Raw genomic sequence first — 19,430 nt, 5'->3', positions numbered from 1 at the left:
TTATGGAGTTGGATGTGTGTCTTCGTCAGGTAGGGATCCTGTTCATCACGAAGCATCACTGCAAGCATTTCTCCTGGCCTTTAGAAACAATCTTTTCTCAGTGAAACTGCCACAGGCTAGCAAAAAGCGAGGTTTGGACCTCTGTGTCCAACCTTGTGGTCTGTGGCTGAGAGAATTAGCAGTTACCTGACGTACAAAACAACCATGCAGGTGCTTTTAGTGGCATCATGGCCCTGTCCTTTAAGCATCTCCACACAAAGATTAGCTGCACCCACTGGACCCTGCACTGGCCCAGCCAATAATAAATGCAGACAGAGGAGTCCAAATTCAATCAAAGCTTCGATGTTTATTTTCAGTTTTTAATGGCAACAAACGGGGTCCTGCGGTCTTGGGCTGCAGACAGCGAAGCCATGCTTAAGTCATTTACACTTGACAATACTGTAATAGCTGAGGGCAAGTGACACCCCTGGCCTCTGAGCTCTGCAGGGCTACCAGGGCTTTCAGCCGAGGTGCCAGGGAGTCCAGTGGCATCTGCAATACAAAGGAAGTGGAATGTTGGCAGCAAATGTACTACTGGGTTGATTTAACACAGGGAAGAGGTGGTGTTTAGGGCCAAACACGACGAGGCAAAAACTGAAAGCCTCTCTCTCCTCTCTCTCCCTCTCTGCCTTTTCTCTCCTCAAATGCCCACATAAACTTCTGCTAAGATTCTTCGTACGAGGCGCTGTACGCGATGCCAGGGCGCCAGTTTAAATCTAGATTCGCGCCCACGAGAGTGAAGGGGAAGTTTTCTTGTCTCCCCGGTGTGAACACTTAAGGGATGCGTCCCATACCGCTATCCCGGTTCCAGCAGCTCTGGTTCAGGAGCCGCCGTGCCGGGCTGGCACAGTTTGCTGAGGAAAGAATACAGTTTGGTGAGGAAACATCCCCTGGCTGGGGCGGGATGGGGCGGCGGTGATACCGGTCGGTCACCGCCGCAGCCCCGAGCCGCCGGTCCCGCGGGGGGCTCGGGGCGCGGAGCCGGGGGGACAGACGCTGTGCCTGGGGGGAGGCTGACGGAGCGAAGCGAGAAGCCCTCGCTCTTTTGGTTTCTTTCCAACCATTTTTAGCGGAGGAAGGATGTAATAACATGCCACGGGCAATAAATCACAGTCTAGCTACTCCCCCTGGCTCTCCTCCCCCCGCCCCCGGCCCCTCTATAGCGGGAGGGGCGGAGGGGCCGCCAGCAGAGCGCCGCGGCCGCCGGGACGAGCAGAGCAGCTCTGCCCGCGTCCTCCAGCCTGCCCAGCATGGACCTCCGCGCCCTGGCGCTGCTCGCCTTCGCCCTGGCCGTCATCTCCCTCTCGGAGGGTAAGTGAGCTGCGGGGCCGCGCCGCTCGCACCGCTCCTGCCGGGAGCGATGGTCCCGCTGAAATCCCCGCTCTTCCCCCTCTCCTCGCAGCTGCACCGCTCTCCCGGCTCGGCCCCGGCCGCGGCTCAGATGCGTCTGGTGAGCCAGAAGAGCGATGGCTGTGCAAAGCTGGAAGCAGACAGGCTCCCATTCCTCGCTCTCCTCCATCCCTCCCTGGCTTTTTTCAAAAATCTGGCCAAAGTGGTCCTCTCTGCCAAACTCGCCCCAGATTGAAGTCGTCTGGGGGAAGACTTACAACAGCGCTCGGTCTGCAGGGAGGTGGTTTGGCTGCTAAATATACATATCGACTTTCCCTCTAACAACAAAAAAACCCTACCCTAAAAGTTACAAGAAATTAGAAACAGGCGGTTGTTCGGTTCCTCTTCTGTCCCCTATCGCGACCTATCTTTCCTCAGTCGGGGCAGAGCTGAGCCAGAGCGGTCTCTCGGCAGTTCACCGCACCCCCGGGGCACGGGCGGTCTGGGGGCGCGGGGAGCTGCCGTGCCGGGCGGTGGGGGGCACGGCGGGCTGGCGGCGCTGGGCGCACTCACACCCGCTCCGCAGCGCCGTCCCACCGCCCGCCCGCCCCACGCCGGTCCCCGCCGTCCCGCCCGGGGCGCCCGGAGCCCGCTGGCAGCACAGCTGCCCGGGGCACTTTGCCAGCTGTGCTCTGTGGAAGCCTCTGCCTTCGGACCACGCATGTCGCGGGGACCCTGTGCCCCGGGGCTCCGAGCGGGGTGAGGGTCCTGCCCGCAACCTCTCGGGACTCTCCTCCTGCGGCTGGCGGAGATTTGCCATCTCTTGTCCCCTGTCGAATGTGCTCTGTCTGGGTTTTCAAACCTCCGCTCCCATTCTGTTCTCCCACTCTGGTCAATGAAACTTGGGTGTTCCCCACCCAGGGAGGCAGAGGATGCCCTTCGGTGTCCTCCTTGTTTAGCCTGAGAGAGTTAATTTTCCCCGAAAATTTCCCGATGCCTTTCCGCACAAGAGCCCTGTCCCGCTGGAACAGGCACTGCCCCGGAGAGGCTCCAAAATCCCGGGCAGGTGAGCTCCAGCCCCCGCCGTATCCACCGGCCCGGGGCTGCGGGCTGGGAAGCGAGAGCGGCAGGTAGCGAAGGCAGAGCCGGGGGACCACGGGTGGCAGCGCCAGCTCCAGCCCCGGCTGCCAATGTCACCAGCTGCCGAGCGGTGGCCGCCGGTGCCCGGGTACCTGAGCGGGCTTCCCTCGTCTCTGGGGGCGAGTGCAGGTCTGGAGGGAGGCAGGGAGGGACCGGGGCTCTCCTCCCCCTTGTCTCCCGCTGGCAGCCCTTGGTCAGGGCTGGGGGGCGGCAGAGCTGCCCAGCTGCAGCTCGGGTCGCCCCCAGCGCGGCTGCTTTCCTTTGCTGGCAGCGGGATAAGCGTGTGGGGACCTGGGTACCTGAGGAAGGAAATGGCCCACAAGGACTGGAGAGAAACTAATGTAAGGAAAGTGACCCCACCGTCTTTCGGTGTTAAGAGTGGAGGGTTTTGCCTACTTTGCATGTCATTAAGTACTCTCAGCCCTGATCCAGATGAGGGCTCGCAGGGCTGCCTTGTGCTGGGGAGCAGGTGAGCTCTGAATTCTTCCTCGTTACCTGGTAAAGCTCTGTCTGTCTATCCCAGCCTTGCTTTCCAGGGAAATGGAGCTGTTCTACACTTTAAAAAGTATCAAACATCTCCTGATAATGACAAATGTACCCTAGGCTGAACATAAGTAAAATGATTTCCTCGAATGTTTTGTCTGTTTGTATCCAGCCTGCTTTACTGGATATAGCTTCCCTCTCTATTCAAGCATCCAGAGCTTCCTAGTCCACGCAGCATGTTACTGATAACTTTGCAGCAGAACTGGCACTGACTTCTTCCCTTGCTGTCCAGTCTCAGTGTGGGTAAAGAGCAGCAGATCCCTGTGGGATGAAATAGGCATTGTCCAGCACTGACAAGTGGCCACTTTGTGTGTGCTTTGTCTCTAGAGAGAATTTGTCAGCAAAAGTAGGTGCTCAGAGCCAAAAAAACTCAGTTTGAGTTGGAAAACGATAAAACTGTTTATTTTTTTAAAAATTCCAAACCACAAACTTCCAGTTGCGGCCAAAAGAGATGTTCTCGTTTTGTCTAAGTAAAATTAGGTTGAAGGAATAACATTGAGATGTCAAACTAGCATCTGGCTATTCTGTAACTTTTGACTCTATTCATCCATTTGAACCAAATGTGCCAGACAGATAAAGGTCTCAAAAGCTTTGTGTGCCATCAGTTGTATGTTTTCATGTAATAAGGCAATTAACAGATTATACTAATTTGCTGTACTGAGAGAATGGCCTCAGCTTGTGCTGTGTTTGGTAGATGTCAGAGAACTCAGAGTACAAATTGGTAGATTAATTAATCAGCTCTAATGTACATGCAACAATATCTTTCAAATTTTGAAGAGATAAGGAATGTTTGTCAGCCTCAGATTAAGACCAGAAATGTCCTCTTCCTAAATTACAGCCTCCAAACGGCCCCTTCCCTCTCCTACTTTTGGAAGATAGGTGTTCATGTGTTGAAGATGCCACATGCACAAATTTTGAGCCTTGTTGATAGCACGGCCAGACAAGGAGCAGCAGCAGGAGTCACTGGTTCCCTGTTGGGGATACAGAGAACTGACAGTGGGTGCCAATCCCTGGTGCTCAGTGCCTGCTCCTGACCATCAAGAAAGGCACACAAAAAATACCGAAGGTATTCTTGTGCTGGGAGGGTGTTCATCATTCCACTTCATGTTCCTTGCTGTGCTAGATGCCTTTTCTTGGGCAGGAAACAACCTTGGGACTTACAGATGTGTTTAGTCATGGTTAAACTTTCTCTGCTCCTGATTTCAAATGGTATGGGATTGAAAATCCCACTTCGAGTCTGGGAGAGGACAGGATTGCTTTATCAAATCATGCATCTGAACAGTTCATCTCTTGCACGTTGTTTAAGTTAAAGCTGGCTTAAACTTGGCTGGGACAAGCTTGCAGAGACACTATCACTGCAGCTGTACTGAGAGCTGTGTGACTGTATTCAGTATCAGCCCCCCTTTCCAATACAAATTCACAGATGTGTAGCTATCAGGCACAGATTTGCAGTGGGAAATCCTAGTGCCTTCCTCACTCCTTTGCACATTAGCACTAGCCAGTCCAATCCATGTTCTTGAGGCTCACTCTGTAGCCCTCCTTCCTCCTCCCCTTGCAGATTATTAACTTATAGATGGAACCACTGTTTGGAATGGCAGAAAACTGATAGAAAAGTCATACATTTGTTTCAATTTATAGTCCAAATTCAGGTGTGCATCAGGAGAAGCTCTATTCCTACTAATTCCTCTCTTGTGGGATCTAATTCTGCCTCATCTTTTGGTAGAGACACCAGAAAAAATAAGGAGGCTCCCTCCTCAGGACGGGCCAGTTTCACCCTGCTGTCTGTGGTTATGTGTGCTAGAGACAGGCATCGATAAATGTGCAATATATGTAGATCAGCTGCACTTGAAAACCTGTCTCTTTTCTCACCTTCCTAGACAGCTGTTTAGGAATTCCAAGCCCTTCCCGGCTCTTTATCTCCCCATTTGCCTTGAAAGGGAACTGGGTTTCGATGCTGTAAGTATTCCTGTGTGGCTAAACAAACAGGATGGCAGATTGCCATATGGGATCTCAAGCCCTGCCAGATATAGATCTGACCATCTACAGCTTGAGCCAGATTTTAAGGGTTAGGTGTATGAATTTAATACCTCCCAGAGGCTGGAAGCCGCTCCATTGAGAAATTCTTTAAAATCTTAGGCATCTCTTAGACTTTCAGACAAGGCTTCTGTGCTTGTGTTTTATTGTGCATGGAGCTCTCAAACTTACAGTCTGGATGAAGACCTTACTTAGGTTGATTGCTAGTAATTAAGTTGTCCCATATAGAGAAACCAGGTAGCCAGGCTGCTTTTCTCAGTCCTGCATGCATATACATGGCAGATTTTTAGCCTAAGAGGTTAAACTTAATTCTGTCCCTAGTGATGCTAGTGACAGATCTCTCATCCAGTCTGGTGGCCCCCGAATAGTGTATTGAGGACGCCCTGGCTGATAACTGTCTCCTCGATTGCCCTATTTAGCCGCAGGCTAGAAATTCAAAAGACTCCGAGCGTTTTATGTGAAACCGCTGGGATCTGGCATCTCGGAGCCGCACCTTGTGCGGGTACCTCTGCTGGGACTCGGGGCTGGCTGCGGTGGGGAAAGGTCAGCTGGGCCCTGGGAACGCCTGCAAAACCAGAGCTTTGCCGTAGCCACTAAGTCCCCTGTGAAAAGCCTGCACCTGAGCCGAGCCGTTTTGATCTGAACTCCCTGGAATTCATCTCTTTCTTCTGGCTACCTTCTAATTTGGCCTCGGGTCAAAATCGTTTGAGTAGAACAACACCGAGGACAAGTGCCTCCTCTTTTGGCCTTTATCTTGTCTAATTACGGGGAGCATCCCTGTACAATGGCGCGGCTCCTTATTCTAATCTCTTCAATTTTACTTATCTCCATTTTCTCTCCCTCTTCTTTGTCTTCCAAAATCCCGCGCACCCTTGTTGAAAGACTGGTCACTGAGCTGAATGAATTGTGCTCTGAGCTGTGGGCAAATGCTCTCCCAAAGCTACAGCTTTTCGGCTGCTTTTTTTTCCCCACCTGCATATTTGGAGGCGTTTTTCCTGTGAGCCCTGCTGCTGCGAGCCCTGACCGGTGTATCTGTGCTGCAAGAGGTAACGTGTCCTTTCCCTCCCTTTGTCCCGCAGAGAAACCCGTCAGCCTGACTTACCGATGTCCCTGTCGATTCTACGAGAGCAACGTGGCAAGAGCCAATATTAAACACCTCAAAATCCTCTCCACACCCAACTGCTCACTTCAGATCGTGTAAGTCTCTCGCTCTTTTCCACTGGGTGCAAATCTGGGGTGTCAAAAAGAAGGGTCGCAGAGCTGGTGCCTGCTCTGGTAGTTGAATTTCAGTCTGCCTCGTGCCATGACTCCCAATTCATCTCTTCACCCCTGTGTCAGAGACATCTGGACCCTGCTTCACCCCACGTAAAGGAGCCCAGCTGCTGTTTCCCAGCTGTGTTCTCTGTGATGTTCCTATCACTGTGTGATCCCGTGTCCTGATCCCCCGTGGGTATGTGAGCAGGAATGTCAGACAGGCTGTCCATTGCCTTGGATGTGAAGCTTTACACCTTGGGGTAAAAACTTCAAAAACGTCTGAGTCTTCTAATGGGTCACTTGTCCATGGAGTGGAGCTAAACAAGCAAAAGGAATTGCTGTGTTTAATGTGTCCTCTGCAGGAGGTACAGAGCTTAGAAATGTGATGGCTTCATCTAGGGATGCTTGCCAGGCATTTACTGACTCAGTAAACTGAAGCAGAATAGAAAAATGGTCTCCCAATGGAAAATAGCCTCTTTATTTTTGCTGGAAAAGCAACCCTAATTTTCAGGAAACACTGAGATTTTGCTTGTTTGTTTGTCTTTGTAGATTTGTGTGTGTATGGTTTAGGAAGGTCTTTTTTGTTCACTTCTTCATGGCTGACCCCTTCTCAAAATTGAAATCCTTCTAAAAAAAAAAATTAGACAACCCAGCATTCATATTTTCATTGAAAGGGAACCTTATTACTCTCAACTTCTGTTAACCTCTATAAGAGGGTGTCAGGGACTGGGTTTGGTTTCTGTGCAGTGATCCCATTATTGGTTCTGTCTTTGACCCATATGTTGAGCCCTTCCTCTTACAACTCAAATGCTGTAAAAATCAATTTTTGTCATCCAAAACTTTTGCACTCAGAAAACTGATGTGGTTTCACGAGATTGATCAGGAATGCATGTAAGCGTGTATCCATTCATGAACCAATTTTTATTAGTATAGGGTTTTTTCTGTCTTAAACCACTCTGTGTATATCATACACGTTTTATCATGTGCTTCTGCCTTAGGATTTGGCAGAGGGCAGTGAGAAAAATGTAAGCCTCAGTTGAGAAATAATTTCCTTTATGAAAAATGGCAAAACCAGCTGTGACTAACTCCAATCTCTACCTACAATTTTGGCAGCAAGCATGCACTAGTGCATGGATTTGTGCTCTGGGACTGTCAGTGATGTCATAAGAATCCCAGTGCTAAGGCTTTTTAGTTGATTTCGAATTTTCTGGAGTAGTTTCAAGAAAATGACAACATTTATGATGGGATAAAGTATATATTTATCTCTTAACATAGGATTATAATAATTAGAGATAAATAAGAGCACAAAATGCAGAAACAGAAACATCTCACATTCTTGCCCATTCCTGACCCAAATGTGTTTGTGTGGGGTACACACAGAACATATGAGCCTATTGTTGACTCTGTTTTTGTTACTTTGACAAGTAAGGTACTTAATACATCCCTCCAAATACCCTTGAAATATGACTTTAAACTAGGTCTTTATGAAAACAGGAGATGAAATAAATCAAAAGTAACACATTAACTTCTCATCTTGATTCATTTTTCATTAAACAACGAAGGCATAAATAAATTAAAAGCTGCCATTTTCAAGAATAGAGAACTAAGTGAAACAGAGCTGCTTGAAGGTATTTTGTGGGTTTATTGTTTGGGATTTTTTGTTTTGGTTTAGGTTGTTGTTATGTTTTTGTTTGTTTGTTTTTTCAGAAGTATATTTTCCTTTTTAGTTAAGGGGAGTTATACTTGAACAAAAAGCCTAAGAGCAGGCTTTTGTCTTTCACTCTATTGGAAATCATCTCTCCAAATCCAGTGAACTCCTGTCAATGTGTATTTCTACAAACGCCACATTAAATTCCTTACTTTTCAGTACAGGGAAATGAGCATTTTTAGCAAGTAGATGCCTAAACTAGTCCAGGTTAAGCATTCCATACAATTTCCCATGTCTCTTCCTTGCACATGGAACAGGGGCTGACAGGCTCAGAAATAAATGACTGAAGAAATCAGTGTCTCAGTATTAGGTGAGAGGAATTGTGTTGAATGTGGCTGGAGACTGGTTACGTGTGCTTTTGCTTCTGTACCCTGTGAGGTCAGCTTAAGAATTCCCAGGCATTGCTAACATCAGCAAATCCATTCTTACACACTGTTGGTATCACTTAACTGGAAATGCTCCAGCTTGGCACTGCTGTAAGGGAAATCTGAATTAGGCCCATTCATCTCTGTACTGGCGCAGGGGTTGCAGGATGGATCCTTGATGTGTTTATGTTACAACTGTGTTGTTGCATAACTTCAGACTAGGGAGCCTTTTTGACCTCTTATTTCTTACACCATCGTTTTATATTCTGCAGATTTCATTTTATGAAGGGAGGAACATTATGGCTTTCATCCAGAAAATGTTTAAACGAGTACTGAACTCATTCATATGGGCACTTCTATAAAATTGCTGTTCTCTGCACTTTCCCAAGGCATGCAGGCTCTTAAGAGAGAAATTTTGGAGCAGCTGGGGCAGAAGCAGGGTGCTGCAGGGAATGTGGGAGATAACAGCTCTTTCAAGGTCCTGAGATCCCTGGAGAGTGAAACCTGTTGATGAAAAGCTATTTGTCCTGTTTCGGAATGAAGAGAGAAACACAGAGAGCCCAAGTGTCAAATTCACATAGAATTCAAATCAGCTAATAAATTTGCTCTGGGAAGTGCAGTTCGGACATCCAGGAGAAACCCCTCAGGGGGTTTCTGCCTTTGTTTCCAATGCTGAGTGAAAACGTGAGGCGAAACTTGCCTCTGGCACTATGGTACTTTCAGTTGTCTTCCTTCCTGCAACCTGTTAATTCAGTCTCGGGATAAAACAAAAAGCTAACATGACCACACCCTTTCTTTCAGAACATCCATGAGGTGTCTGTCCTCAAAACATGTGCATCTTCAGTTTTGGGTTGAATTCAAAAGCTGTTCTTAATCAATTACTTGCAAAAATTACATTAATTTACCATGTCAGTATTTCCAAATGATTTTTTTTCTGTTGGCAGTGAACTCATTCACAGTCCAGGTATGAATTGGAAGTCTTAGATTCAAATTTTGTGTCTGTTCCACTCTCACATGATTCCCAGTAGAGACCACATGAGCCTGTCAAAGGAAACAGATGGTTTCCAAGGCAGAGATATTTATAATAGGTGAGGGAGGTCAAGGATGGGAGAAATAACTCATCCTCTTCATGGGTTAACCAAAAGCAGCACTGGCACCCAAGGAAAATAAGGCACAGTGGGGGGGATGGGTGCGGGCTGAGGAACTTTGCACACCAGACTCACTCTGACTTTTCTCTTTTGGCAGTGCAAGGCTCAAGAGCAACAGCAAGCAAGTGTGCATTGATCCCAAGTTAAAGTGGATCCAGGAATACCTGGAGAAAGCTTTAAACAAGTAAGGCAAGAGACAAATGGACTTAACAGCTAACATCCTGAATTATTAAAGGGTAGAACATTAAGGGCTGGCTTTTACCATGTGGACAAAGTACTTGTGGAATCAGATATTGTTTCAAAGAAGGGTTTGGAGTTGACATAATTTGCATTAAAACAACGGTTTCTAATATATCCTAGATGTTAAACTAAGAATTTTGCCAGGGTTTGGGGCAAAAATTGTGCTAATGAGTATGTTCTGGGGTCTCGAACTCATCCTCTTCAAAAAAAAAAGCTGTTCTCCCAAGGAAAATTTTTCCTTTAATGCCCTTTCTTCCCCAGCCAAACTACGATTACTTGAGAATCTATATCATTCCGGTGTCTTTGGAGCCCCTTCTCCATGTTACACTGGGTGTCTGCTTGCACAGGCAGCTGAGGCCTAGGGGTTCTTGGTGCTAAAAATTGTTTCTCTGCTGCCCAGTGTGGAATGCTGTTAATGTTGGCCAAGGCACGATGAGCTACCTTGAATAACTCTTTCCCACAATACCAGGGGAAAACTAGCCACACTTGGCAAATTCAGATTTTCTAAATCTATTTTTATTCCCCTTGCAAATGGTTGATCATGTCTACTTTGAGGTGGACTCAGCCCATCTCTATTCTATGTTATGCTGAGAAGAGCAGCACCGAGCACGTTTTTGTGCTGAACTACAGGGGAGGGCTCCAGCCTTCCAGCACTGAAAGATGGTACAAACCAAATGATGGTACAAAGCATTCCCTTGCTTGCCCAGAGCCCTGGGCTGAGGTTGATCCAGCAGCAGCATTTTGGCCAGCTAGCCTACCTGTGCACTCAGTATCCCTGCCACCCTTGCCATCACATTCCCACCCCACAGTAACTGTGCTGTAACCCTGCTGAACCTTGTCCTCCCACATTTGTAGGGTGAAGGCAGGGCTGGAATCCAATCATTTGCAAAAACAAAGTATTACTGGGGAAGGTATGACCCCAGGGCAGATGCAGGGCACAGGTACCTGCACAGTCTCCATTTTCCTTTGTAAATGCATCTGCCAAAAAAGGGTCAGAGTTAAAAAAAGAAAAAATTCTTTGTCCCCCAGTGGTTTTACAATAAGCAAGGGGCAAAATACCGCCAGAAGTAGAGAGATTCCTCCAAGTGTCCCTTTTGGGGACTGCACTGGGGTCAAAAGTGAGGAGGAAGAAGGAAGGAAGCCAGCTAACTAAGTCAATGTGATTCCAGCCCTGACAGCTCCTCCCATCTCATCTGATGCTCAGTGCCTTCTTTGCTGCCAGCACTCAGCCCTTTTGTCCTCTGGACAAATTCTCTGCAGTGGTAACCCAGGTTAATGTTGCCAGAATGGCTTTGGGTTTAGGCATGACTGAACCTAAGAGCAGGATGTGGCCTGTGCTGAATATCCTAGGGACCTGAGCCACTTGGTTTTACAAACTGGGAAAACCTGCTGAAGTTTCTGTTTGCTATCATCCCCAACCTGAGACTTAGGAGGCGTTTTAGGAATCTGCAAGGTTGGGCAAATACGATTATGTGCCTGTCTGACTTAGGGGAGCATCTCAGCTGGAACATCTCATTACCACTAGTGAAGATCTGAGACCATCTCTACTGAAACCAGTGAGTCTGCCTGATCTTCAGCCAGATTCTGGGTTTTGTTTACCAAATGCTGATACAAAAGCAATTCTGCCAATTTGGTGGATTGATCCTGGTTTACATTCAGTAGCAGGAGAGAATTTGGTCCCAGCTTTATGAAATAAGATGACAGAAAGCATATATCTCCATCACCTAATCCTGTAATCATGGCATTGTGTTCATTTTCCAACTAAGTAATGCTAGCACCAGTGGCATTTTCATGCTCCACAGACAGTCAGGGCTCTGTAGCATTTTCACAGGCATGTTTTTGATATATTTTAGTGCACAGCTTTGACTTCTTCAATGAAATGTACTTTGGAATATATTTATAGCGCATCAAACAATTCATATATTTGAATTGGAGCCATATGAATGTTGGTAGTTTAAAACACCGATATCCCTCTAAACTACTAACAGCTTGTAAAATGAATCTATATAGATCTATAAATGTTAATGTAGCTATCAGTTTCAATCAGCCATATATTATATTTTTTCACTTGTACTGAAATTGTATGAAATGTGACATTACCCTATATGCACTAGCAATAAAATGGCTAATTGTTTCATGTTATGAAAACCCAATTGTACATGGGAATTTATTTTTCTGGAATAAAATCAATACGTTTTTTAGAAAGGGCTCTTGTAATTGCTTAAGTAGAATCCAAACTGTGAAGACATCTTAATCACTACCAGAACTTCAATATCTTCAGTGTTATAATCTTCAGCTAAGGGCAAGGAAAAGTTCTTAAAATAGTAGTCCAATACAGTTAAATATGAAACCAGAAATGTTTTTTACTAGGGAATTTTGCTCGCTAATTCTGCTTAGCATTTATTATTGCTTTATATTCATCACATCTCCATGTAATATACACATGAGACATCAGTAAAACATTCAGGCTGTCAGGAATCCAAATTCCTTAACTGGCTTTAAAAACCATTGTGCAGCTGCTGTGGCCAACATCATTCAACATTCATCCACTGTCATGTTAATATAGTCCCACTTCAGAGCTTCCCTCGCTTCAAGATGCCGGAGTCCATTAAGCTCAGTGGCTACTGCATTCATGCAGGAGAGATTTGATGGACTTGGAGAAGATAACAAAGTCGCATGGGAAAAATCTTTCCATTAAGCCAGCTGGGAGAAAGGAAAAGAAACTCTCTATGTGTATGGGCTGGCTGTGCTGGCAGCCAAGCCCTGCTTCTGCCTTCCAAACCCTGGTGTGGCAGCTCTTCCTAATTTCTAATGTAATTTGTAAGTAACAGATGAAATACAAGTTGCCAGAACAACCTCCCAGTATTCCACCAAGCGTGTGCTGGGTGACGGCCCCACACAAAGGAGGACAATGTGGGTGATTATTTTTACAGCCTTGTTTTAAGACACCAAATGCCTTAAACCCCCTCAGAGTAGCCACTGGTTCTTGCTGATGTCAGCTGGAATGCTGGATGGGAAGCCAGAAATCCAGCTCCCCCTCTGCTTCCTCTGTACCTCAGGGGGAACTTTTTGGATGGTGAGGCTCCTGGCTGAGAAGTTCTGGAAGGCATTTGAGGAAGCTTTGGTATTTTGGGTAAAAGGGCTGTTCTGGCCTCAGAGTTTGCAAATGTTCTTCCACCAGGACATTTTTACTTGTCTCACATTTCTCTCAGACAAAGGTTATATGAAAGAGGATGTTACATTTGCACCCTGCCAGCAAGATGTGAAGGGACCATAAGATAAATGTGAATGAGGCCTTTGTATATGGATAATTTATGGCAGTCTTTTTTTGTATTTTTCTTTTAATTTAGACCACGTCATCGCACTCATAAAAAAAAGCAACAGAAGAAACGGGGCCCACTCTGCCCTTCCCGTGCAACACCACTAAAGTCTCCAGGGAGAAAGAATGGTAGGAGGCATTAGTTTCTGAGCTGGGACACCTCAGGTTGAAGTCCCTGCTCTTCCACTGACCATGTTATGGGACCTTGGGCAAATATATTAGCCTATCCAGACCTCCATTTCCCCCCATATTTGTTGAGGATAACATCTCTCCACTTCCAGCAAAAGCGTATTATATAGATGAAACTCTCAAAACGGGGAAAAGTTATCTACAACAGATGTGGGATGATTTTCCCATTTTACAAATGTGAAAATGGACACATAAAGAGACCAAAATAAACCTGAAGCAGAGACAAAGTCAAAAACAGGGTAAAGGTTTGGGAACCATGTTTATTTTAGCTCCAATATCAGACTGACAGAGTTAAACTGTAACAGCTGTGAATTTGCCACTGGTGTTTTTTAATGAGAAATGCAGCACCGCGTGGTGACAACATGATGTGGTGCATGGGTGACTGGTTGATGCCTTTCCTTTGGGAGAAGCTGGGCAAGTTCCAGAGAATGGTGTTGTATATGCCAATGCTCTGGATGTCCCAGGTTTTTCTTCCTCACAAGGGTGTTTTTTTCTGCCTTTCTGCACCATGAGAAATAGGGTTACTGCTGTGGGATATTGGAAAAGTTATCTTCAGAGGAAAAATTTTCCTCATGGTTTAGTCATTGTGCATAGATGAGTTTTCTGAGACTGCCTCTTCTGGGAGTCACAGTCTCTAGCTGTGGTCACAGAGTCCTAGCTGTCCAGCAGGCATTGGAAGAGGTGTTTGTCAACACGTGCTGAGACCTCAGTTTTTGAATACCTGGTGTTTACCCTCTGACACTTGTAATTCAGTCTTAGTGACCTCATCTAGGTCACTAAGACCAGCCTGGAGCAGGAATAGACGTTACTTCAGGTAAAACCTGGAGGCCACCAGCACAAACTAGCTTCTTGTTCTGGGTGAACCATACACATGAAACACTTGCACTTTGCTCTGATGCCTAACCCACACTCTCCTGGGTACCATGTTCACACTGAACATGGGAGACTCCATTTGTCTGCACCCCACCTGAGCTCCCTACCTCAGCCCTTCAGGCCTCACAGGATTACTGTGCAGTGCCTGCCTGCCTGTCACCTCACCTTCCCTGGGCAGCTGGTCACCACAAGCTCTGATGTGGCCCCCAGCTGCTCACACCAGCTGAGGTGCCAGGCAGGGAGGTTCAGGGTGGCTTCTGGCTGGCAGAACGCTGGCTGCCTCTACTCTCCAGCCACCCCATGGTGGGAGCCAAACAAGAGCAGAGCATGGGCTGCCCTCTACATTCCTCCATCCTCACAGAGACCTGGCACTCTCTGGAGCTGCAGTCCATGCCCTCCATCAGAGTTGTGGGATAGGAGCAGGTAGAGGAGGCATTCCCAGTGCCACTTGCTCTGCTACTGGGGCTGCTCACAAATGATTAATCTCTCCTTTCCCTGCTGTATTTTTTGCCGAGTTTCTTTGCCCACCGATAATTCTCTGCTCTGGCTTTCAAGTCCAGAATAAGCTTTCTAGCCAGCCTTCCTACTGTGTTAGTTCTGAACACCTTACTAACTGTGATGAGCACAACCTGCCCAATATAACTCCCGTTGCTGGGTTTGCCCTGCTGGGTCCCAGTAGTTCCTTGTGGAGAACTTCTCCCAAAATGCCCAGCAATTACTGGTTGGAGGGGCTGCCTTTGGGTTAGTCCAGACACAGATTTGCTGTTTGACTAGGCCTGATAGCAAAGGTTTTGCAACTGAAATAAACCTTAATAGTGTTTCACTTTCTTCTTCATCAACAGGAGGTTCAAGATGTAAGAGGCAAGCATTGTAAGCCGTCTACAGGATTTCTTACTGTAGGACCCAGAGAGCAGATAACCAGTATTAGGGAATGAATACATTTCACTGCTAACATGCAGCACAAAAGCAACGCTTCACGCATTTCCAAAGGCTTTTTTCTTGGTTGTTTTTGGTGGGGTTTTTTTTGCTTGGTTTTTTTCCCCTTGCACAAATTGGCTTGCTTTCATAGTGCTATTTTTATATAGTAAGATGTAACTATTTGAGAAAAATATGAATTTATACAGGTTGGTTTATTACCTAGCACTGGGGGCAGATACCAAATTAAACTAACCCTGTTATTATAAAATATTTTATTTCCTTTGTTGTGTAGAGGTCCTGCTTTATTTAACTTTCTTTTGGTTCATGCACGTCTCCTGGAGTTTAAAACCTAGAAGGACATGAACTGTACAGTGCAATGATGTTGTGTAAGTAGTGGTGGAATTCCTTGCCTCCAGAAGTCATAGAGGCCAAGAACATAGGAAGGCTTAAAAGCATCAGACTGATGACAGTGGACAACATTACTTTGAGTGGCATTTTACAGATATTTTGGGTGAGTGATTAAGCTAAAGCCCTTCTCTGAAGATCAGAACCCTTGCTGACAGCTGTGAGTGGCTGGATCAATACACATCTGGTGTTGCAAGGTGCTAATACTTGGTTTGTAGTAGTTGCGTGTATTAGTAGCCACAACACAGTTCTGATGTCATCTGGCATTTCCTATGTTCCTGTGTTTCTGATGATATATTAAAAAAAAAAAAAGGAATGGGTTATTAAACACGACCATGTTGCAAGTTGCTGGAGGAGCCAGATGTGCTGCCATGCACCAGGGATCTCCCACCCATCCACAGGAGGCGACTTCAGCTTGCCTGTCTGGCTTTGCACTGAAGTAGGCTGAGATTTATTCACCCTTCACCAACGATGCTGTACCTGCCTGAGGGCAATCACATCCCTGATTGCTCTGGAGATACCCAGAAGAGGATATCTGGCCACATCTTGGAGAAAAGAGATGCCTGGAGCAAGAGAAGGTCTGTGCAGTTTGTGGAAGGAGAGGTGGAAATGAAGGCAAACACTCACAGTTCCCCAGATATGGGTTTGCTGGTGAACAGGATAGCCTCTGGAATTCCCTTTGCAAAGCACAGCCTGGGACAGGCACCACTCCTTGCACCGATCCCTTAAGCCAGAAGTTTCTTTCTCCTTATTCCTTCCTGTATACACAATATCTGTTATGGTATGGAAAGACATCTGCAGCACTGCACTAATCATGTCATGCTGTGCACTGAGATCTGGGAGGAAGCACATTTGTGCAGCACAATGCTTGTGTTTGTATGTATCTGTGTTTGTATTGTAAACAAAAAAAATGTTGTAAGACTGTCTTTTTTAAGCTGGTTGATTCAAAACAAACCTTCCCTCTTCCCTGCAGCCTGTGTCAGGAGCACTGAGAGGAGTGTTTCACACTCCTTTTTGTGGTAGGCATCTTTAATGCCAAAGAGGTGCTTTGGCTATCCAGGGACTCCATTATTTCCATGTAAATTCAGGTAAAAATCTTGTCTTTTCCTTTCTGCAAAACAGGGATATTGCAGAGAGGCCTTCAGCTGGGAACACCTCACCTCATTTGCTTTAAAGCAGAAACAAACTGCTGTGCCTAAAATATTTGTGTTTGTGATTTTGACATTCCTTTTGTTATTGTTATCAGCCTGGTGCTTTAAGTATATTGTGTCTGTGTTTTGAAAGGTCTGGTACCACTGTACTTGATGAGATTGGAGTTTTGATTTAATATCAGATAGGATCAGATCCTCTCCTGGAAGGGGAAAGAAATTTTATGAGAAAACCAGAGTTTTTTCTATGTTCCCTGGACTGTATTTGATATCCTAGGCTCCATTCCCTGTCCCACACATGCACCTGCATTTGCCAGTGGTTTGCCAGAGGTGGACATGTGAGCGTATCTTTCACACATAACTTCTGCCAAAGGACAACCTGAGGTCTGATTCCCATTGCAGTAAGTGGAGAATTAAGTAATCTTCTGATTTTGATTCAGCAGCATGCCCTGCTCATGATGATAGGGGCCGTGACCGTTTTGTTCCAGGGGAAACTTTGACATTCTGGTGAGAAGGTGAGGTAGGTAGATGTGACTGCACAGCCTTGCCAGTGCTCTGCTGCAGTCCTCATGAACAGGGAGCACATCTGGGGTCAGCACCAGTAGGGCCAGGTCCCTGGGAACTGCCAACCCCACCTTACTGCTTTGACAGGAGCACTGGGACGGGCAGTGCTGAAGCACCCGGCCAAACCCAGGCTCCCGGCTCTGGATGGTATCCCCAGGCAATGGAGGTGCTGCAGGAAAGGGGGGCTCTGTCAGCCTTCTCCTCTAGGGGCTGCAGGGCTGGACTGCTAAACCAAGGGCATTTGTCCTGGGGAAAATGCATGAGTAGCAGCAGGAGGAAAATGCACTCCATGGAAGGCAAGGGACCTTTTGCAGCCAGGTGTTTGTGTGGTGCTCTGGGGGATGTCTGCCCCAGCCCACACAGAACCTGGGCCCTGGCACCCCTGTGCTGGTGATGCTTCACTTCTGTACCTGGCACCACTCAAGCCTGGGGCTGCTCTCAGGGGCCAGCAGCGTGACCCTCCCTCCCCTGGGTAAGGTTGAGCACAGCATGAATGCAGAGGTGACACAGACCTGGCCAGAGACTTAAGTGAGAACCTTTTAAAAGCTTTCTCTTGCTTTGGACCAAATTCAGCTTGAGTGGGAAGCTTTGCTGTTAGCCTGACATTATTTGCATGATGCACGTTGGAGAGCAGTCTTGCTTTTTGCAGCAGAGGTATTAATCACTGGGCTGCCCCAGGGCACCACGCTTGCCCCATTCATGCCACGACCAGAGCAGGCTGAGAAGCAGCCCTGGCAGCAGCTCACCTGGGGACAGCCCCTGCTTTTCCTCCTGCATCAACTGCTCACCAAAGACAGAGCCAGGGAAAGGAAGCGTCAGGAGATGGGAGTGAGGTAGTGACCACATGTGAACAGGGGGGAAAGATAACACTGAACCATGCTGAAAAAGCATCTTCCATGAATGTGAAATCATCACGTGGGTATTTTCAATGTGCAGCTGTCAAATCCCAATTTTAAGAGTAGATGGTATTTATTGCTGTGTCATTTTTTTATTTATACTAGCTTTATACTTTTATGTATGAATATCTTATCTGAATTCTGCCTGAGGAAGAATGAAATGAAGGGTGACTTTGATGTGTTTTTGATTAAGGTGTATGAGCAAAGGTGACTGTTTGTTTTCCAATGAAAGCTTTTTTCAAAGTTAAATATTCAAATTTTGTTGAAAATGCAGTTCCTATACAAATTTTTGTTGCCAATTTCCCTTTATTAGCCTCTAGAAGGTTCTTTTCTCTGGCAACTTGTTCTGAGTGATGTGATTTATAGCAGTCAAGGTTTTTTGTAAACTCATCACCTAAAATTTGATTATGTTTTCTTAATCAACATCCCACCAAGATAATCCTTGTCTGAAAACATGAAACTTTGGTTGCCACAGATAAGAAAACATATATGATGACAAAAGGGCTGCATGAACCTCCCATCTTTCATTCCTTAAGAACTCTGTGTTGTCAGAATGTGGTAAATACTGTACTTTATATTTTTATTAAGTAAAAAGAAGTATCTTCCCAAATAATGTGAAAAGGGTTTTGTATTTGTGTTCCTGTAAGGCAGCTTTTATGGAGGAGTTATATTATGCTTTTGAAATTACTCCTTTCATAGAAAATTTTGAAAATAAACACTTTTATATTGTTGTAATTTCTCACATAAATGTGTATGCACTTAAAAATTTCTTAATAAAAAGATATGTCTGAATAAAGTTTTTGCTTGATTCTATTTTTTTTTTCTCCTTACAAATGAACAGCTACAATCTTGACTTATAAAAACATTCAGATATACTTTGTGTCCAGTTTCAAGGATGCCTCCATATTGCCCCAATGCCCAGACTCTCTGCAGGGAACCTGAGGTAAAGGGCCCATGGATCAGGCAGGGAGCAGCAGCTTAGCAGATTTGAAATGTGACATCTTCAAAAGGAAGCCCTTAACTATTTGCTCCCAAAACAGAAACCCAAACTTATTTATTTTAATTCTTTTTTTTCCCCAAACTTGTCTCCTGCAGCAGCTTGACTTTAATGGAACTGTGAGCTGTGAGCTGGTTTTGTTCCAGCAACAGAGATGCCATCATCATCTGTGCTGAGGGGTGGATGAAGGTTTCTCTGAAAAGTATGAGGGGTAACAGGGGATGCATTCGACAAAAGAGCAGATGTGAACAGCACTGTCCTTGGGGCTGCTTTTCCCAGGGCACAGAGCCTGTCCTGCTCTGTACACCTACTGCAACACAG

General features: G+C 46.2%; 1 protein-coding gene across 2 annotated transcripts; it reads left to right on the top strand.

Moving 5' to 3' along the window:
- Positions 1–1,215: 1,215 nt before the first annotated feature.
- CXCL12 (C-X-C motif chemokine ligand 12) lies at positions 1,216–18,908 on the top strand. 2 transcript variants are annotated; one of them, XM_021539306.3, is made up of 5 exons: positions 1,216–1,350; positions 6,165–6,282; positions 9,658–9,744; positions 13,151–13,248; positions 15,024–18,908. In XM_021539306.3, the coding sequence occupies exons 1-5, from the start codon at positions 1,290–1,292 to the stop codon at positions 15,053–15,055; spliced, it is 396 nt and encodes a 131-aa protein (XP_021394981.1). In that variant the 5' UTR covers positions 1,216–1,289; the 3' UTR covers positions 15,056–18,908. The 2 variants fall into 2 exon arrangements, with proteins under 2 accessions (XP_021394981.1, XP_077640754.1); XM_077784628.1 differs by lacking the exon at positions 13,151–13,248.
- The last annotated feature ends 522 nt before the right edge of the window (positions 18,909–19,430 follow it).

This window comes from Lonchura striata, chromosome 7, assembly GCF_046129695.1.
Source record: "Lonchura striata isolate bLonStr1 chromosome 7, bLonStr1.mat, whole genome shotgun sequence".
Taxonomy (NCBI): Eukaryota; Metazoa; Chordata; class Aves; order Passeriformes; family Estrildidae; genus Lonchura; species Lonchura striata.
The sequence above is the reverse complement of the archived record's forward strand: the minus strand, read 5'-3'. Positions and strand labels throughout refer to the sequence as shown.

Bases quoted from the DNA above. Each gene is read 5' to 3' on its own strand.
- CXCL12 (XM_021539306.3), top strand. From the start codon at position 1,290: ATGGACCTCCGCGCCCTGGCGCTGCTCGCCTTCGCCCTGGCCGTCATC. The intron at 9,745-13,150 runs GTAAGGCAAGAG...CTTTTAATTTAG, and splicing joins CTGGAGAAAGCTTTAAACAA to ACCACGTCATCGCACTCATA. The intron at 13,249-15,023 runs GTAGGAGGCATT...CTTCATCAACAG, and splicing joins GTCTCCAGGGAGAAAGAATG to GAGGTTCAAGATGTAAGAGG.